The following is an 18,798-nucleotide window of genomic DNA, read 5'->3' on the forward strand; positions in this document are numbered from 1 at the left end:
TTTCAGAGTGAATTTCTTTTATTTTGAAAGAAAAGAAGGCAGCCAGTGGCAAAGAAAATGTTTATAAAGTTAAGGTGCAATAACAACAATGGAGAATATTTTACATCTAGTGTACAAGACTTCATGTGTCAGGTAAAGAAACAGTGTACAGTTTTCTCAGGGATTATAACAATCAGCTAGAAAAGAACCAACAATGAACATAAACTGATCTTTGCTTTGATTTTTTTAGACTCACTAAAAAAATCAAGCAGGTTTTATTTATGCAAATTGAATATCTAGCTATTTTTATCTCATTTACATTCATTTTTAAATTTTAAAAAATACGTTACACACTAACTTTTGGTTTGTGTCTATATTAAGCTGTTTTACACAAGACTTATTTTGGATAAGATGTCAGAAGGCAAAAGGAAAACGTTAAGTTTCGTCCCCCCCCCCATGTGGAAACAGGAAAGAAATATCTCATTAACATTTTCAAAAATAAGACATAGCAAAAATACAGAAGAGTTGTCATTAACACATATTAAATTAGAAGTCTAAATATTTCAACCTGATGGTGCAGAAAAAAAATCATATTTTGCATGCTGAATTTCCATCTGTGTAATTCAAAAGTACTGTAGGCTCAATTTTAGGTTAAATAGGTTATAGACGTGTTAAAATCATTGTCCAACTTCCAGTCTTTAAATGCACACATAGATAATAGGTCTGAGAATGCTATGAGCATGCATCCCTCAGAAAACAAATCCTGAAGTAGGAAGACAAAAAGAACACATCATTCTCACAAACCACCAAGTCACCTGGCGAGGACAGAGCTGAGAAAAATGAGTGAATATCACCTGTCCAGAAGTGCACAATGCAGAACAGGATGGTGAACCACTTATTAGACAGTACTAGTCACATTTCAACTTTCAAAATGCCTTTAAGAAAACTAGAAAAGGTCTTCAGTTTCTAAATAGAACTAAAAACCTACATTTTGTCATTCTGACAAGCTACAACACCTTGCTTTTCACAGCTTTTGGATTAAGCCAATGAAAAGATGCTTTCTTAAAGGACTACATTTTAGGACAGGCTTAAAACACGGAGTAAAGCAAACAACTGAAGAACATGATTACTTAAGTTAGAAACTTTACATTTGGAAAGAAGTATAAACAGTGTGTTACACCCGCACAGCTAGATTCAAATTATTATAACTAGATTAAAAATGTATTCATAATATACACCGAAATCTCGGATCGGTTTGGTGATCTGTCATTGTGGAATGTATGAGAAGCCAAATCATGCAGGGTTGTTACTCTAATATTTGAATGCTTCTTATGGAAATCAGTATACAACTAAAGTATGTAGATCACCAAGAAAATGTAAAATCATAAATGTATTCTGTTTTTCTTCCCCATCACAAGAGTCGATGAAATGTGAAAACCTCAAAATGGGAAAAGGTAGTAATTTAAGTCACTGAAACATGACCAAAGGCTGGGCATATAGAAAGCAAATTTGAGTGCTTCATACAACCACCAAGTTGAATTTTAAAACGGACAATCCTTATTTTCACAGTGCAGCAATAACATTTTATTGAGCAACATCACAAAGTGGTGCGTAAAGTTTAAATAAACAACCTTGCCCTTGCATTACACCTCGTTATAATAAAAAATCCTAAAATATTACATTGGCACCTTTATGCAAAGCTGTCAATGTATTGGAGAAAACTGATCTGTATGTGTTACTTACCTACCACTGTAGCATTATATCACTGTAAACTGTCATTCTAACTGGGAAGATGAAACTGTTTCTATGAAGATAATATAGCAAATGAAAAAAGACATTAAATTAACACACTTTTAATTAAAACATTTAAAATTAAATGGGATTCATTATTTTTAATAGGCTTTTTTTGTATCTGCAGTTCGTGTCTGAGTCAACAATTCTTCTCGCCCTTCGTCAATATCGCTCACATCCGCCCAGGACAGAAGGACTGTGTCAACGCCATGATAAAACCCATGCTATATAACGCTTTTATTGTATGTTTAAATTGGTTTCAAGGATACGTATGAACATCAATTGTATTACTCTAGCTTAAAGGAGAGGTTGCTGGTAATAGTTTGCTTGCTGCTGGGGGCCAGGGTGAGAAGGAGCTGCCAAGGGATAGGCTGATGCTTGAGCCATACTAGTGTTCTGATAGGCAGACATGTCCATAGCCACACCCACTTGGTGTGGGTAAGGGGAGGGGCCTCCAGAGGACTGGTTCATGTAGCCTGCATTGACTCCAGCACTGAGGAGAGAAAGAACAAAAAACATTGATAAGTGGAAATGGAAATCATATGTAAAATAAAAATTTGGAAATGTCAGCATCCCAATCGAACAAATGAAGGTAGAGACCCATTGAACTAACATTTACTGGAAATTATCAAAAAATAAGACAAAAACATCCCAAAGTCAACGTCAAAAGTAACATTTCATTGTTTGACGACTCCAACATCAATAGCTCTCTGAGGTCACAGACTCTAGAGTACAGCTGACAAAGTACATGCTTTTGAGGTGCCTCTCCCTCTGTTCTCAATTCAGCACAGCTGAAGCCAGGAAAGAGCACTAAACCATCAAGCAAAGTGATCGGTTGGGCTGCATCAGTTTATCCATTTTCAATTTAATTTTTAGTTTTTTGCAAGCGAATACTGATTTTTTAAAACTGACCGTAAGACGATTTCTTGCACTGTTATATTCATTGTGACTCTTTTAGCATAGCAATATACTGGAAATATACGGTAAGTTTAGTTTTAACTTGAAGAAGTGTTTCTGAAACATACTAATCCATTTTATGAGAGGAATAATGCCCACCGGGGTGCTGAAATAACCAAAACACTGTCAAGGCGTACGCTACTATTTTGAACATGAGGTAACCATGAAAATGCAACACAGATCATGGGAAGGAAGAAAGAAAAGCAACATTTCTCATTATGTAAAAACAAACAGGCACGGGCTGTGTCGTGATAAAGCAACATCACAAGAGCCAGCAGTGATTTCACTGCACAAGAATTAAATCTTTTCATTTCATTCGTGCATTTAAATCAACATACTAGTGTATTGCCAGAGACAGCATACCTCAGGTATGGAGCCTGCCCTGGCTGGCTGGTCACTGGGGCACTGACAGCAGGAGGGAGAGACCTCAGCGGTCCAGCCTGGTCGGGTCCCAGGCTGTAGCCTTGCCCAGGAACACCTGAGGCCATGTATGCCCCACTTTGCGGCTGACCTGGGTAAGCCTGTTTTCAGAGATGAGAAGCAAATTCTTCCATCAAATTAAGCAGCTCGGACTCAGACATAGCCAAAGAATATTTTTATAGACACTGTCGTATGAGCAGTACAAGGAAACAGTCAACCCAAGAGAAGAGACTACATTCAAACATTTCCATTGCGGCCTGCTTGAGATTTCTTTCAAATCTGATCAACTGCCATAACAAAAAAATACCACTTTGACTGTGACTCAAGGGAAAGCTATGTCCCTTTATTGTTACAGAAAATATTTTAATAACATAAGAATACACAGAATACATTAAAAGTGCATTCAATAATATTTGCAAAAGGACAGACGCTTTCACTTAGAACTGTCTGAGATTATGACAAAACACATTACAGTTCCAAAATTTTGTTTCAAGGTATCCAAGTAATTTTTTTTACAAACAAAATCAAGAACTGTAAAAAAAAATATTCATTATCATTGCAGATACGCAAATTAACCAACTGTAGTGCATGTTCTACGCTTAAATGAGAAAGAACAGCTTCCTTTTGCCAAATGTAGAAGAAATTGAGCACGATGCACACATCATGATAAATCAAGACCATGCTTCTTTAAAAGCTGTCTGAGAAGCGTGTCCTTCATTTCTCCCACTGAATCCACAGCGGAGCTCTGACCTGCACTGGGACACCAGCTGACGTCTGTGGGAAATGTGCCTGGGGCTGCATCTTGGAATAGACGGAGTACATCGGAGCCTCATTCATGAGCTTATTGTAGAGTTCTAAGGCTTCAAGAACTTTGACATTTAATTCCGACAGCTCAGAGTGTTTCCTGGGAAAAACAACATTTTTGGAAAGAAACGTTCAAACCACCGTGAGTGAGCATCTTCATACTGCTCAGCCAAATAGAGGTGAGGGTCAAGTTCTGTAAATAGCACAGGATCCTCGTTAAATATTGAATCATTTTCAAAGACTTGCATACAAATGAGATAAGCAACATCTGCTGAACAATTTGTTTGCTCCCCTTAGTGAGCACTGAGAATTTCGTAACATGCCAATGTGCACAAATGAGGGCCTTTTTTTTTCAATTTATCTCTAATAAGAATGTTAACGTGTGACTCTCAATCTGTGTACATCTTCCCTGATGTCAGTAACCAACAACCTTATTTGTGTGATTTGTTTTTAAGCCTAAATCTAATCATGTGCAAATGGTACCACTAAAACCAGCAAGTCACATGTTGTAAATGTGCTGCTGTCGTGTATATTCATTGGCATACAAAAATAACAGTATTTTAAGGGTAACCTATAAAGCCCTAGAGCAGTACTTTATTATTGAAGCATAGCTTGATGAGTGCTAGCAAATGACTAATACATTCTTTATGACTGAACTACGTAGGGGCTGCATTAGTTAATTAATAGTGACAAAAAGCACCTTGCAGTGCTTAGGATGAGAGCCGTCTCTGATCTGTAACAAGCTAGAGTATATCATTCATAAATAACTAACACCGCTTTACAGGCTAGTCCTGCAATAAAATGTTACCAAAATGACTACATATTCAAATTAAAATCTTTTCACTAATTCATTTTGTGACAAATATTCAAATGAAAGTTTAAAAAAAGGTCAGTCTGGTAAGGTTATCAAAGAACAGAATTTAGGCACAGGTAAAACATCATAAGTCAAATATTCCATGTGTTACAATGAACAGTAAAAGTAAAAATTACCATCAGTCCCACTTCAAAACAAAGCTCCTGAGCATAGCTGAAAAGAAGTGCTGTGGATATTTTGCAGACACTGAAGTTTCCACAAAAAATTCTATAAATATATACCCTTTTAAAAAATATATTTTCTAAAGCCATTAGTAAAATTGCAAAATATTTTACCTGTCAATTTCTTCTAATTTTTCATCAATCATTGGGTTCATCTGCCGACAAACCTCTTTAAGAAGAAAAGAAAAGATGATATGATCACAGTAGTAGATAAACATGATAAAACATCAATAGTACTAATTGTTGTAATTCTGATTACCCTTAGTGCACAATTTCATACCTAAAACAAAGGTTCATGCAAACCTTCACAATCTCGAAAACTGAATTCTACTGTCAGGATTAAATTAATAGCAGTCAATATTGCTAGGCAAATAATGACTGCACACTCAGCTATTGGCTGTACTTAGCCCTGTGACATACAGTAACTGATGAAAAATAAATCATGTTAATAGTAATACTATTACAAATAACTTGCATTTGTAGGGAGCCTTTCATGTAGATTCCAAAGCACTTTACATCTAGAACGGTGCTCATTTCAGTCACCACTGAAGTGCAGCACCCCCTTACTCACAGCAGACCAGAGGGTGGAGTGAGGAAAGTAACCTCACCAGTTAACGGGGGGGGATTTGTGAGCCTGCGGGGGGCTGAAGTTGGGACACTGGGGCGAGCATCCTTACACTTAGAAGGTTTGCAATGGGATAATACTGACCATAAGTTATTAGATCCCTGATTTTGACATCTCACCCAAAGGAAAGGCTAGGACAAAAACCAAGAGGTGTATGAACCTCCTAGACCGGTATTGGGAATCCCTATCCTACACCTCTATCACCATACTGGGCCATTAGATGAGAAACTGTGTTGCAGAGGGAACAGCACCACCTACTGGTCTATCAACACCACCTGCAGAAGCTACCAGATGAGCGGTCTCCCATACTAGAAATGACCAGGCCCAGCCATGCTTAGCTTCAACAGCCTGGCAGGTCTTCAAGGCCCTTTACATCATGAAAATACTGAAACACTGATGTACTGTGATTATTTATAAGGTGAGCGAATACTGATTTTGATCATGTGGGTTATAACCTATCTGGTACAGGAACTGTATAGTAGCATTTTTACCTTCTAAATGTAATAATTCTGAAGAATCTGGCTCCGAGTCTGCAGGGTCTGTGTTCTGAAGCAAGTGCAGTGTCCTGTCCATCTTCTCCTACAGATAAAATCCATCTCTTATTAAAAATATATCCATAGTAGTTTCAGAAACAGATGAACAATTTTTTACTACTGTCATGTGAATATCATAACAGAAGGGAGTAGTGGGTTATAGCCCTGAACACGTAACTGGAGAGTAATTAAGTCTGGCTGCTCCAGTATAACACTGTGCTGTATAAATGGATATTCTCCACACTGTCATTGTAAATGCAAATCTGCTCTCAATTAACTTATCTGAATTAATATCAATAAAGGATTATTATTAGAAAAGTTGACTATGTGAATTTCTGTGCTGTGTTTATGTGTCCAGGCAAAAGTCAACTCACAAGGATTGACAAAAAAAAACTGAAAACCTGTAAACGTCTTGAGGATATTTGTGTTCAATTATGCCAAAACTCATCTTAAAAATGAATTATATATTACTAAATATCATACATAAATATTTGTCTTCTTTTTACTTTTCAGGATGGACGTAGCCTCTAATTGTTTCTTGAAGAATGAGATACATACTAGACTTAAAGAAGGCACCACAGCTGAAATGTTGTGCTTCTTTTCTTCTCTTTTCAGCATGGAATAAACCCTTACCTGTTCCGTAAGTTCTTTCGTATTCATATTAGAATAATGCAAATGCTGAACTGCTAGAATGCTTGTATTGTACAATGAACCCACAGAACAAACACCTCATCTATGAAGACAGGCTCAGGCTCCATCTTAGATTCTAAGCTTGTGTCCTCAGGCAAAGCCGTTTTCTCCACAAAAGCAGCTAAAATAGGAAAAACAAGATCTTGTAAACCACTTTATCATAAGCATTGTTCCTGATTAACCAAATTCAAGGCAGCTTGCATGGTTCCAGAAATCTCGCAATGTCTCACCTGGTTCAGGATCTGCGTTGAGGTTGGTTGTTACAAAATTTGACGGAAACAGCCCGACCCCTCTGTGATTCTCTCCCTTCCACCAGTTCGGATCGCTGCGCAAATAATGTTATTAATTCGCAATTAACAAAAAACAGCTTCTCCATTATGACTCAGACTACATTATTATTACTGAGAAACACTCAAATTGGAGAAGAGATATTTGGTAAATCACCGTCAAGTGTAAAGACTAATCCATTAAAGACTAAAATAAAATATTTATTTTGGATTACCACTAATAGTTATTTTTTCTAATAATAATTTTCCAATACATAATTTTAGGACTGATATGCTCATACAGCTTTAAGATTTGCTTGAATTTCTAACTGGACGTTTTATTCTATATCTGGAAATATCATTCACTAAATTATTTAAAGAGAAATTAAGGCTCATTACTTTCACATCATGAAGGCTGAATTGTTAAGACGGAAGAGGAGATGAATCAGCAGACTGGAGCATGGGTACCTGTCATCCTGAACAATGATGAGCTCTCCTGCTTTAAATGTCAGTTCATTGTCTTCTGCAGCCTCAAAGTCATAGAGAGCCCGAACCTTTCGGGACTCCCTGTTGTTGTTAAACGGGGGGTCAGCAACAACCGTCAACGGACGGGTCTCTGTCTGCTGCTGACGCTGCTCCTGCAAGGACAGCTCAATGGCTGAAAACAGACAGGCATGTTAATCTGCACTGAGGGCTCCAGAACCATGATGAATAACGGGCACGGTTTATAGAGCAGCCAACATTTTAAATAAACACTTCTGCATTCTGTCCCAGTTACCAAAAACATTTGAGTCTCTAAATTAAAATGAAAACTTATGGTAAGTAAGAAGGTAACATAAAAGGCTAAACATGGTGAGTCTTTCCCATCCCGTCGTCTATCAATAAAAAAGTTTGCCTTTCACAATACAACAAATGCAGAAGAAACACAAAGAATGGGAGCAAACACCAGAGTAAAGAGAGAAAAGGCCCAGCCATTTTTAAAGGACCCCAGGGAGCCTCCTTCACCAGCATGGCTGGGAACTTTTGCTCCAGAAACACAAACCCTTTCATGCAAACAGGTGCAACCCTAATTCAATCATAAAATCCTATAGCATTGGAAGAAAAATAAAGGGTTATGTCACCAGAGGGCGTTGGCGAGACACTCCAGAAACACTGAAGAATGCATTAAATAACAGAAGCAAGAGGTTATTAGGGAGCTGAGGCCACCTGTGTGAAGCCCAGTCTCCCTGTTTAAGGTGTAGAGAGTAAATAGTTGCTGGAAGGTACATCAAAGAGTATCAGAGCTCACAGGGAGCTAGACCCTCCCTGTCCCTGTGACAGATGACCTGGGCTATAGACTCACTACACAACATATAGGGAGACGGGCTCACACGGGTGACAACAACTCCCTAAAAACCTTGTGTGCATGTGATCTTAACGCATTCTTCATTGTATCTGGAATGTCTCCCGAGCGATCTCTTTTAACCCTTCATCTGATCCTCCAGATTCAGATCCAGTTTTCCTCTTACAAGCAGAAAATAAGAAAAAAAAGTTTAACTTGGGTGAAGCTGCATTGTAAGTGGGCTACTGCTTCTTTACATGCAACTGAAGACTTCATGGAGTGTTTCACAATTGCGGTAGACCAGGACTTTACCTTTGGCCAAATCATCCTCCTCTGAAGCTTTGCTTGCTGAAGCAGTACTTGACTTTGTGGTGGTGGAACTCTGTAACCAACAAAACAGACAAGATTTCACACCTCGTCTTCTGATAGTGAAGGGCTGTCAGAGGAATCATACGCTGACTGAAGAACTACATGTCCTTATTTAAACCACTGTATGATAATAATCTATCTGTTGAAAATAAGTAAGGAAGGAATAGTAAAATCTAACACACAAAATGCTTCCAAGACTGGGGAGTTAGCCACACCTGCTCTTCAAGAAACAATGTATGCCCCTCACTTCTGCTTCCACAAAGCTAATCAACAGAGGTACAGTGATGTAGTGTATGTACAGGCTACATTTGCAGAATAACCCAGTGTCTATTTTTGGCAATCAAGTCATTGAGGCCGAACGCATGCAGTGTTCCTGGTGCAGGAGCCCCATCTAGAGGGTCTGTATTTGTATTACAGCCGTGAACTACTCTGAGCCGACCGAAAGATTACTACTACTCCGACATCAAGTTTCCTTAAAAAAAAACATTCGTAAATAGTTTTAATATTAAGTGCAATTTAATATTAAAACAAGTTCAAAACGGATCAGTAGAGCCACAACCCCCGTAACTCCACTGGTAAAAGCCCCTGCTCACGCGCGGTTCGAGTCTGGGTCATGTCATCAGCTGACTGTGTCCAGGACTGCCTCAGTAATGGGGCAGTCTGGCAGGGAAACGGTGCAAGTGAGGGGTACATTTCTCCTCCCACTGGTTCTGACCCACCATGGGCGTGTTGGAGGACACTGCCCACTTGTCCTAATAGTCGTCTGCCGTGAGCTTCAAAGCCAGCGTTTCACATCCTGGCTCGCAGCTATTCCGAACTTAACGGGTACGACACCCAATAATATCCAATTCAATTAAAAAAAATATTTTAAAAAAATAGCAGAAAATACAGATATTGGCCATCACAAAACTTCAAATGTTATTAGAAACACAAAATTATATGGGTGTCTCAGGTAATTTTCTTTATCAGCTTTCGCAATGATCTTCCATTAATCCACACTCCCTATTTGAAGTGGAATGTTTGTGAAGTGACTAAAACGATCTCCTAGAAAAATACACGAACACACGTGTTTAAATTGAGTTTATCAGAGCCTGCATGTCCCGTGTGTCTGCATTCCCTATTAATGTAATATAACATTTATATCTACAGAAAGAGATCCCCAACCTAATGAGCTACAAAACAGCAAAACTGAGGTTTAATGCCAGGGAAAAATTATTACAGAACAGCAAGGAGATGATTTTGAGCACTGTGGAAATCTACAGTAGCCTAGTCTGATTTACTTTAGTCTCCAGCTGCATTACACTTAACTAGTACACTTAATTACACATTACACTGAAGAACTACATGTCCTTCAGTGTGAAGAATGAACACTACTGCGGACACATTCTTTACCACCTTCTCCCCCACCCCCAAAAAGAAAGGCATTATGAATCAATCCTATACACTCTTTCGGCTAGCTTTCCTTAGGAAGTTGCTGATGTCATTGAAAAATCCCCTATGAAGTCAAAAGGTTATGTAAATAACTCGCGTATGTTTAAAAGATAGCATGACTTCTAAACCACATGCCTGAAATGACAACATGGCATGTCCCATACAGGTCCTTTAATATTTGAAGGCTATGACAGCCAGCTCCATTACTTCCAAGTACAATTTCTAGTCTTTGAATTTTATATAAAGATAAATCGATAAATATATTTTTCAAGGGCAAAAATGATTCTAAACAAAATATAAACCTGTACTTTGCTTTTTACTGTCACACGTGATAAAATACAGCAAGCCAGTATCATACATAGCCCCTGCCACAGGTTTACTGAGGAAAAAGAAATGGCTTCCTGGCACACTGTTTATGTGACTGCTAAAAACAAAGCAATAACGGTCTCTTATAAACATTAATAAATGCAGCTTGATTCCTAAAACAATCACAGGACTCTGTTATACAGTATATGAGGCACTAAACTAGAAACAAGCTGCTTGTTCTGACTTCTGGGATTCAAAACCGGCTTTGCTTTCCACCAATTACAAACTCCAGCACAAGCATTGACACCATTCTAGATGCGCTGAAATAATAATCAACAAGATGACTAGGAATAAAGAAGTGACAGCAGAAACATAAGTGAGGCACGAGGAACGACAGCCTTGTTTTCAGAGGCCAGCTGCATGCTGGGAAGGCGAAAGCAAGTACCTGGGAGCCCGAGGAAGTAAATGTCACTCCCTCCTCCTTCAGAGATTTGATAGTGGCCCCAAGGAGGCTGAGCTGGGGGTCTTTCTGAAACTCATCGGCCCACTCCACCAGTAATGCCTTGAACTTTTCACAAACTTTTGGATGGGCCTGCGAATGACATGAGGTTTCAAGATGGACAATTTTCGAAAAGACCAAAAAAAAACAACAAACGTTTTTTATCAGCACTCTGAAAGAAATTTAGGCTTTAAGCCCAGAAATTTAGGCTTTAAGCCCAGAAGTCCAAGCCTAACCTGGAAACACAGGGTGCGAGACGGGACAGATAGCATGACAGGCCAGGCCACAGCAGAGCCACAGTGAAAGGAGCAATTTAATGCCCAATCAGACCTAGGCAGCATGTCTTTGGGAAGTGGAAGGAAAACCCATGAGAAACACAGGGAAGATTAAAACTGCACACAGACGCCCGAGGACAGAATTGAACCTAAATCCCTGCTGTTATGTAGCATTAAAGCTAATCCAGACACCATTGTGGTGCACCATTAAGGTATAAAACAACTGAATTTTGAACAGAAGTGCATAATTTAAAATATAAAAGTGCCAAATTATATGCCAAATAATACAAAAGATCTGCAAATCAACATGGAAGACTTACGTAAAGTAATCTGGACTATTAGAAGCTTTTCTATGGCCAGTGATTTTTCTTAATTTTATAGGAAATCAGGTATAAAGCTTAGAATTTATTATAAGCAAACATTTAATAACGGTACTGCTTACGCCTTCTAATGTCTGATGTTTCCATCAACACACATCAAAACATGTTTTTAAATATGAAAGATTTCAGTTTAACTAGATACGACTGTCAACACCTCAGGGTTTGTGCAGTTAGCAATAAAAACATCATGTTTTAAAAAACTAGCAAACTGTGAAAAGATGTTTTTGCTTTACAATTTCAGTTAAAATGAATTATTCTCCCTCTGAAAAACACCACATGGCCCATTTGCACTAAAAGGAAATAATAAAGCTGTCACTAAATCATTCTTTTAGGAAGAAAACCTAAAAGCATTCAAAATTATTAGACTAATTAGAAAACTCCCATAATTGCATTTTTAATCTGCCTTTTTTAAGAAGATAATTGACAGAAAGCCTAAACAAGCTGTCTTAGCATAATATAATATTTATAACTGCCCTGAGAACTATAATAAACATTTGCCAAAAACAATAATTAATCACAAAACCCTAGACTTTGGGAAAAGAAATACTGTACCTTGCTCAATATGCCTCGGACATCATTAGCAAAATCCCGGGAACAGATTTCTAGGTGAAAGATTTTCCCACTGTTTGAGACGCAAGCGCTCAGCAACTGAGAAATAAGCAACAAGAACGTGCATCAATCAGTATGGTCCAAATTATATGCAGGTCTGCTCTTTTTAAAGCGCGGATATTAGGCTGACTGGCAATTTACTTGACAATGTCAGTAGAAAATAGTAAAGCCTACAAACACAGACGCAGCCCATGGTGTGCAATACATTTACAAAAAAAAACTGCAATAAAAAATTGTGCAAATAATGTGATACCAGACATCAAAACAAGAATTGCAAAAATAAACCAAGTGAATTGGAACCTCACGTTGTTGGTGATCCTGACAATAGCAGCATAGTTTAAAACTCGATATTCTCTGACCTGCGACTTTCAAACTCTTAACCAAAAACAGAATAGAGCCAAAAATGCATTGGGGAAGATCTCTTGGGTTACAGAAATATGCTAAATATTCAATTTTATTCACCACAGCTATTGTAGAGGCAGCTTACATGCCTTTTTACCCCAAAGCATCATGTGGAGGGATAACCACTCAGCAAACTGCCTACACACCTAACAACTTCACAATATATTTGAGCCACTGCTGCACAATAGTGACTGAATACAAGTTTTTTGCAGCTTATATACATTTCTTGTTTGCCTGAATTCCTGCTAATGCTCTATTTACATCGTAAGGTGTGTGGCACCGTTGCAGCTTCTCTGTCCTGACCCCTGACCTTCTCTGGCCAATGCTCTAACGCTCTCAGAGAGCAGACGGTTTCTGATCTCTAACTGCCTGGGTCAAAAATAACCCTTCATGCTTTCTCTGGCAAGTCATGCTGTAGGTTCGTAACACAGTTCAGCTTAAACCTTCACTTCCTGCGCCACCTCAAAGGTAAGATTACCAACATACACTCATTTCAAGGAGTACTGTATATACTGGCCATATACATATTTTCACGAAGTTGAACCATTCTCCATCCAGTCCAAAAGATTCCATTAACTTCCCATTTGAGCATACCAAAGTTATCAAATACAATTTGGCTGGAGTATGGCAGGATATCTGTAAAAAGTAAGAAGCCTGGGTAGTCAAAGATGCAGGCTGCAGTTTATAGCTACTCAAACTTAACCATAAGTATGGAAATGACTGCTTACAAGACCTATCGGTTTCAAGGGCACACTTGAAATGTCTTCCAAAACAGATCTGCTAATAAAATCTAAAACATAAACAAGACAACAAGAAGATCATTGGGATTGGTTATGCACTTACAGTTAGCGCCTGCATGGCCACATGAGGAACTTTGTGGTTGATTCTCTTCACGATGGATCTGAGACATTCTTTAGCTCTGCAGAAATGACAACAGGATGTTAAACATACAGAGCTTTGGGAACAAACAAAAACATAACATGGCAACAGTAACATTCTATTTTGGACAGTTTCTGGTGTATAAATATTATGTTCGAAATGCTGGGAATATTAATCAGTTCTCACCCCCCCCCCCCCGCACATCAGGGGAGCTGTAGGACTGATCAAGGTCTTTTGACAGTGTGTGAAAGCTGTATTCCTTGTCTGCTGTTTGCTTTGCCACACCCACACGACATTTGGCATTAAGGGTGAGTGAATCTAATTATTCAAACCCAATGATATAGATGCTAAAAAAGGGTGTGCTCAGGCACCTGCCTCCAGTGGAGTCTTAAATGCAAAATGAGCTACAAACAGAGAGTTATGCTTGACCTACTTCTCCTCTTTCATTATATTAATTTTCAGCAGAGTCTAACGCATTTAGTCAAACGCAAGCAACACCAGCTATCACTGGTTTTATGTTCCATCCAGTTTTGGCTTCCAAAAGAAAGTGAGTGAAAGAGGCCCCTGGAGCATAAGGAAGCGGACGTTGTTTTCCAGGAAAAAGCCAGACATTCTAGTGGAATCTGGAGAGCAAACAGGCTGCTGTCGAGAGGCGTGACTGACGAATGTAGGCGCAGAGACAGGAGCCTGAAGGGCACCGTTACCCATTCGGTGTGGTCCCGACACGATCGCAGATGTCCATGATAAGGCCCCAGTCATCTGCTGTGTTGTGTTCATTTGTAGCTTTCTCTGGAAAAAAACCCCACAAACAAATACCATAAATGAATATGACGGACTGAAAATAATATTTTATATGACATATTCTAATATTAGAAATTAGGTTGCAATGAACATTTTTCATTTAATGCCACATCTGCTTTAGAAAAAACAAATTCAGAGGATGGCAGATCTTTGAAATACAACATATCAGAAACGGTGCTATTGTGTAACTATTTTAAGCAATTCAAACACCTGTCCTAACACTTGGAAACATTTATCTGACATGTACAGTAAAAGCACAAACCACTTTTTTTTTTAATTATGGCTAGAGGATACAAAATATTGGCAAGGATATTAACATATCATTATGTTCTCAAAAATACTAAATCAAGTGCTTTGAATGTGCGTTCTCTTCCTTTTCAGGTGAGCCCACTTAAAAGTTCAACAGATATTTAGACATTAGAAAACTGCCTGAAATGCAGATCTTTACAGCTACCTTTTCTGCTACTGTGTGATTTGAATAATAAAATTGGAACATCAGTGAAATGTCACAAGAGTACAGTGTGACAAAGTTTTCCAAAGCAATGATTTGCATGTACGATTTGCATGAAAAAATCAAATACCTTAACAGCTAAATTCAGTAAAATTAGGCTTTTTAATTCTTTAAACCTTGTATAATTTTGTGCTAAGATTTAATCACACTGTCACCACAGTTTTTAACTGATTATTCAAAAAGATTTTGCAAACAAAAATCTTTCAAAACAACTGAAACATGGGGACTAATGTGTTCATCAATGCTGCATTCACAAAAAACAGCTGAAATAAAACACCGTACTGTTTACTCAGGAGGACAAAATTAGCAAAAGAGAGGAATTTGGGCCACAACCATTTGTGTAAAGAAGTTTAAAGTCAGTTTAAAATACATTTTCCTTCAGCTTCCACTCGTGTCCACTGAGCTGTTGATTGTGAAGACGTCCGATGGGTGGAATTTGTCAATGTCTCTGGGGATTTTTAATACTTGAACCATGTTCCCTTGGAGTGTTCTTTTTCAAACTTCCAGCTGTGTAACTGCAGTAATTGTACTCGCGGCAGTACCTGTATTCTACAAACAGAAATACTAGTATAAAACAGTCTCACGGCACCCGGCATACTACCCCACTGTTTTTATAGGCGTTCATGTGATCTATTCTGCAAATACTTGTTTTAAAAAACTCCTCAGCAATTTCGCCTGCTCTATACTTCAGTGACAGAAAAAGACCCCTTTGCATTTAAAAAAAAAACCCACTCACTCAAAAGGCAACCCTCTGGATACTTCATACAACTATTATTGCAACTGTTTTCTGGGGAAAGAAGGTACGAAAGAAAAGAAGAGTATGTTTCCCCCGGCCTTGTCACACAAACTTATGGTAATTAAATGTTAGATTTTAAACTTTTAAACCAGGAGCTGGTTTTATCCATGAATTCAAATATGAAGGCCCAAGAAAACAGCTCATCTCAAGCCAATGACGAAGGTGTTAAGAGGTCTTCGATCGACAGGGGAGAATCCCGGACCTAAGAGAACTAGGCAATACCAAATGCCCCTTGTTGTTTAAAACAATGCGACTAATTGCAGTCGTGAAAGTAATCTGAAGGAACAGATTACACTTAGTACAGTCCTTTCCTACCACAGATTAGAGTTTTCATATTTATAGCCCACTGCAAACCCAGACCCTGAACATCCATTCACAGTTCTCTGCAGCCCGTTGTTATCTCACGGACAGACTGAGTGTACAAGGTGCTGTATCCAAAATAACGTGATGAACGCCCTGAAGCAAACTGGAAGTGCAAGAAAAATAAATGAACAAACCATGTAGGAGTTTGTCAACACATAAATGCCTCCAAATCTCTCCACTAAAAGAGCTGCACTTTTTTAAACACACACCTTTATGATGACAAGCAACTAAAGGTGGGCAACTTAAAACTACTCAAATAAAGAACCAATCCCTAGCTTAAAAACAGCTTTAGGTTTACCAGTAAATAAAAGTTGCCAAAAAGTATTCTGAGTTGACATACTCTGAAGCAGTCTATATTTATTCTGTTGATGTTTACAGTGTGTGAAAAAAAAATCTATGCAACCTGTTTATTCAGCTATATACTCCATGCATTTTTTATGACTCACAAACATTCTTGACTGTAGATTTTCTCTTCAGATGAATTAAAACTGTAGTTTTTGGCACTACAGATGTAGCCAGACCCTCTGGAGCAGTGAAACACAACTGTGCAACTACATGTAAATATTTGACTAATTCTGTGTTATTACACCAAACTAGAGGGGGCAACATAGCTTGGTCGCTAAGCTTTTGGACTCAATTATAAGGTTGTGGGTTCGAGGCCCAGATGCCGACACTGCTGTGGTACCTGGAGTGAGGTGCTTTACCCCAGTGGCTCCAGTCCTCCCAGCTCTTTGAGTGGGGATCAGTCTTGCTGGGGGGGTCATACCTGTGATGGCCCAGTGTCCCCTGCAGAGGGGGAGTCACAAGATCTCTCGTCCACATAACACTACAGTGACCAGGCTGAGCTCTGTCCCGATGAGCTGCTGTGGACTTGACCTTTCTTATTTATACCACATTACCCTCATAGTACACATTGCCACACAGTAAAATTCTTAATGTATTCTTAATTTGATCTTTATTATTTGAAATATAGTTTGTAGAATTATATAACAATAAACATGCACATTAAAGCTTATTTATTATGACTGACTACAAGCAACGGTGATATAAATATTTGCTGTATTAACTTGCACTACACTCTTAGTGCTTGTGACGTGATTTTTCTTTCAGTGAAGTTCACTCCTGGTCCTGGAGGGACATCACTGAAAAAAAGGTCACCAGGTCAGTCATGTTCCTTAACGAGCCCAGGCCTGGAAACACAGACCAATTCAATGAACTGAATTTGGTTCAGGTACGGTCTTTCAGAGTGCAGGGTGGGATGGAGACGAGGTGAAACTGTAGCTCCCCAAGAGGATCAGGAGTTAATAACGTTCAGATGATCCATCCCTTCCAACTACAGACCCAGTCATATCAAAACGTGTCATTTAGGGTCCAGGCAAATGAGTCACGAATTAGAGAGACATTCATAGTTTTACAAACCTATACGGATTTTTCTATTGCTTTGTGTTCTGAAATGTACCAGAAAGTTTTTTCACTACTTTCGGCTGCTACAATTAATACCGCACTCTAACGTAGATTAACAAGATTTCAAGGTCGAGACACAACATATGAGAGACTGGCCGATGGCCGCCTAGCTTTTCCGATAATCCTCAACTTAACGGTTTCTCACATCCCAAAACATATTGGGATTTTTAAACGTCGCCACCTGCTCAAACATAAGACAAGCCCATGTAAAAGAGAGCACGTGATCTTTTTATGAGCAACTCGGTGATGCTACGTTTATGTTTCAGTTGTATTAACGCTAAAAGATAACTAAGTATACTTATTTAAGCAAATCACCTGACACATTACATCATCTTTTTTTAACTCTGACACCGGTTTAGGTACCGTATGAAAGTCACGAGTTATGCTGTCGTGTCTTCATTAGTTAAACCAACTAATGATTTTTGCAACTGAATTCAACGACACCATTTTAGTTGTCAGGTCATTAAACGCCGACTGCAAATCCAAGCTGTTTTGGGAAACTAATTTCTTACCTACGAGAGACTGCTGTAGTGCGTTTTGTAATGTCAACAGAACCAGCTCGCTCGCCATCTACTTTACAAAGATTCTCGACATTTGCACACAAAAAAAAAAATGGTCACTGGACGATTTGGTCGGCAAATTTCTTTCTTCGGCTACAGAAGTGAACTATCAACCTGCGAACCTGCGGGAAAGAATCGATTCAGTGATGATCCCGCTGTAATTCTATAGGCCAAGAAAAACACTGGGTGTTTAACCCACACTTCCTATCAAAACAAGAATAAAGGGGAAAGCTGGAGATGCCGTCGGTTTGTTCACCGAACTCACCCACATCCTGGTCGAAAGGATTTTGTGAGAATAAGGGCATCTTGATCCCTCTGAAGCACAGCACGGCGTTCCTTGTTTCTTAATGTCTGCGGTGTAAATAGTAGGAATTCGCGACTATCCCTTCCTCATCCATCCAACTCTCCAACTTCCACTAGTTGCTCTTCCGTAAACCCGGGCCGGGCCACAGATGCGCCTGAAAAAAAAACAGTGCCAAGTGAAAGGCCTTTGCGCCTTTACAGATTTTGATCTACGTCACCGGGTTCAATTTTGTTCTTGTCATTCTTCGGAATGGTTGTTGAAAAAGTCCTTTATAACGTATTTAAAGGCGACCTTCTTCAGGCATCTCTGTGGGCACCCCTCTGATGGCCGCGTAGCGGCGGTGGTGCTGCCCCCACGCGGCAGGTAGTGGCATAAGAAACAGTGAAAATAAAGTTAGGCTTGGAAGGGCTGTCTCGTTTGTGGGGTTT

The 18,798-nt window shown here is 39.0% G+C and overlaps 1 protein-coding gene across 1 annotated transcript; it reads right to left on the bottom strand.

Annotated features, from left to right (window-relative positions):
* Nucleotides 1-18,509, bottom strand: stam2 (signal transducing adaptor molecule (SH3 domain and ITAM motif) 2). Its single transcript, XM_088930006.1, has 14 exons — nucleotides 18,332-18,509; nucleotides 14,276-14,360; nucleotides 13,536-13,611; nucleotides 12,234-12,329; nucleotides 10,973-11,119; nucleotides 8,734-8,803; nucleotides 7,569-7,758; nucleotides 7,065-7,159; nucleotides 6,873-6,955; nucleotides 6,103-6,190; nucleotides 5,101-5,155; nucleotides 3,898-4,051; nucleotides 3,091-3,248; nucleotides 1-2,263 (listed from the first exon to the last, which is right to left on the bottom strand). The coding sequence occupies exons 1-14, from the start codon at nucleotides 18,369-18,371 to the stop codon at nucleotides 2,068-2,070; spliced, it is 1,533 nt and encodes a 510-aa protein (XP_088786132.1). The 5' UTR covers nucleotides 18,372-18,509; the 3' UTR covers nucleotides 1-2,067.
* Nucleotides 18,510-18,798: the final 289 nt, after the last annotated feature.

The sequence above is a fragment of the Atractosteus spatula genome, chromosome 13 (assembly GCF_055471065.1).
Source record: "Atractosteus spatula isolate fAtrSpa1 chromosome 13, fAtrSpa1.hap1, whole genome shotgun sequence".
Taxonomy (NCBI): Eukaryota; Metazoa; Chordata; class Actinopteri; order Semionotiformes; family Lepisosteidae; genus Atractosteus; species Atractosteus spatula.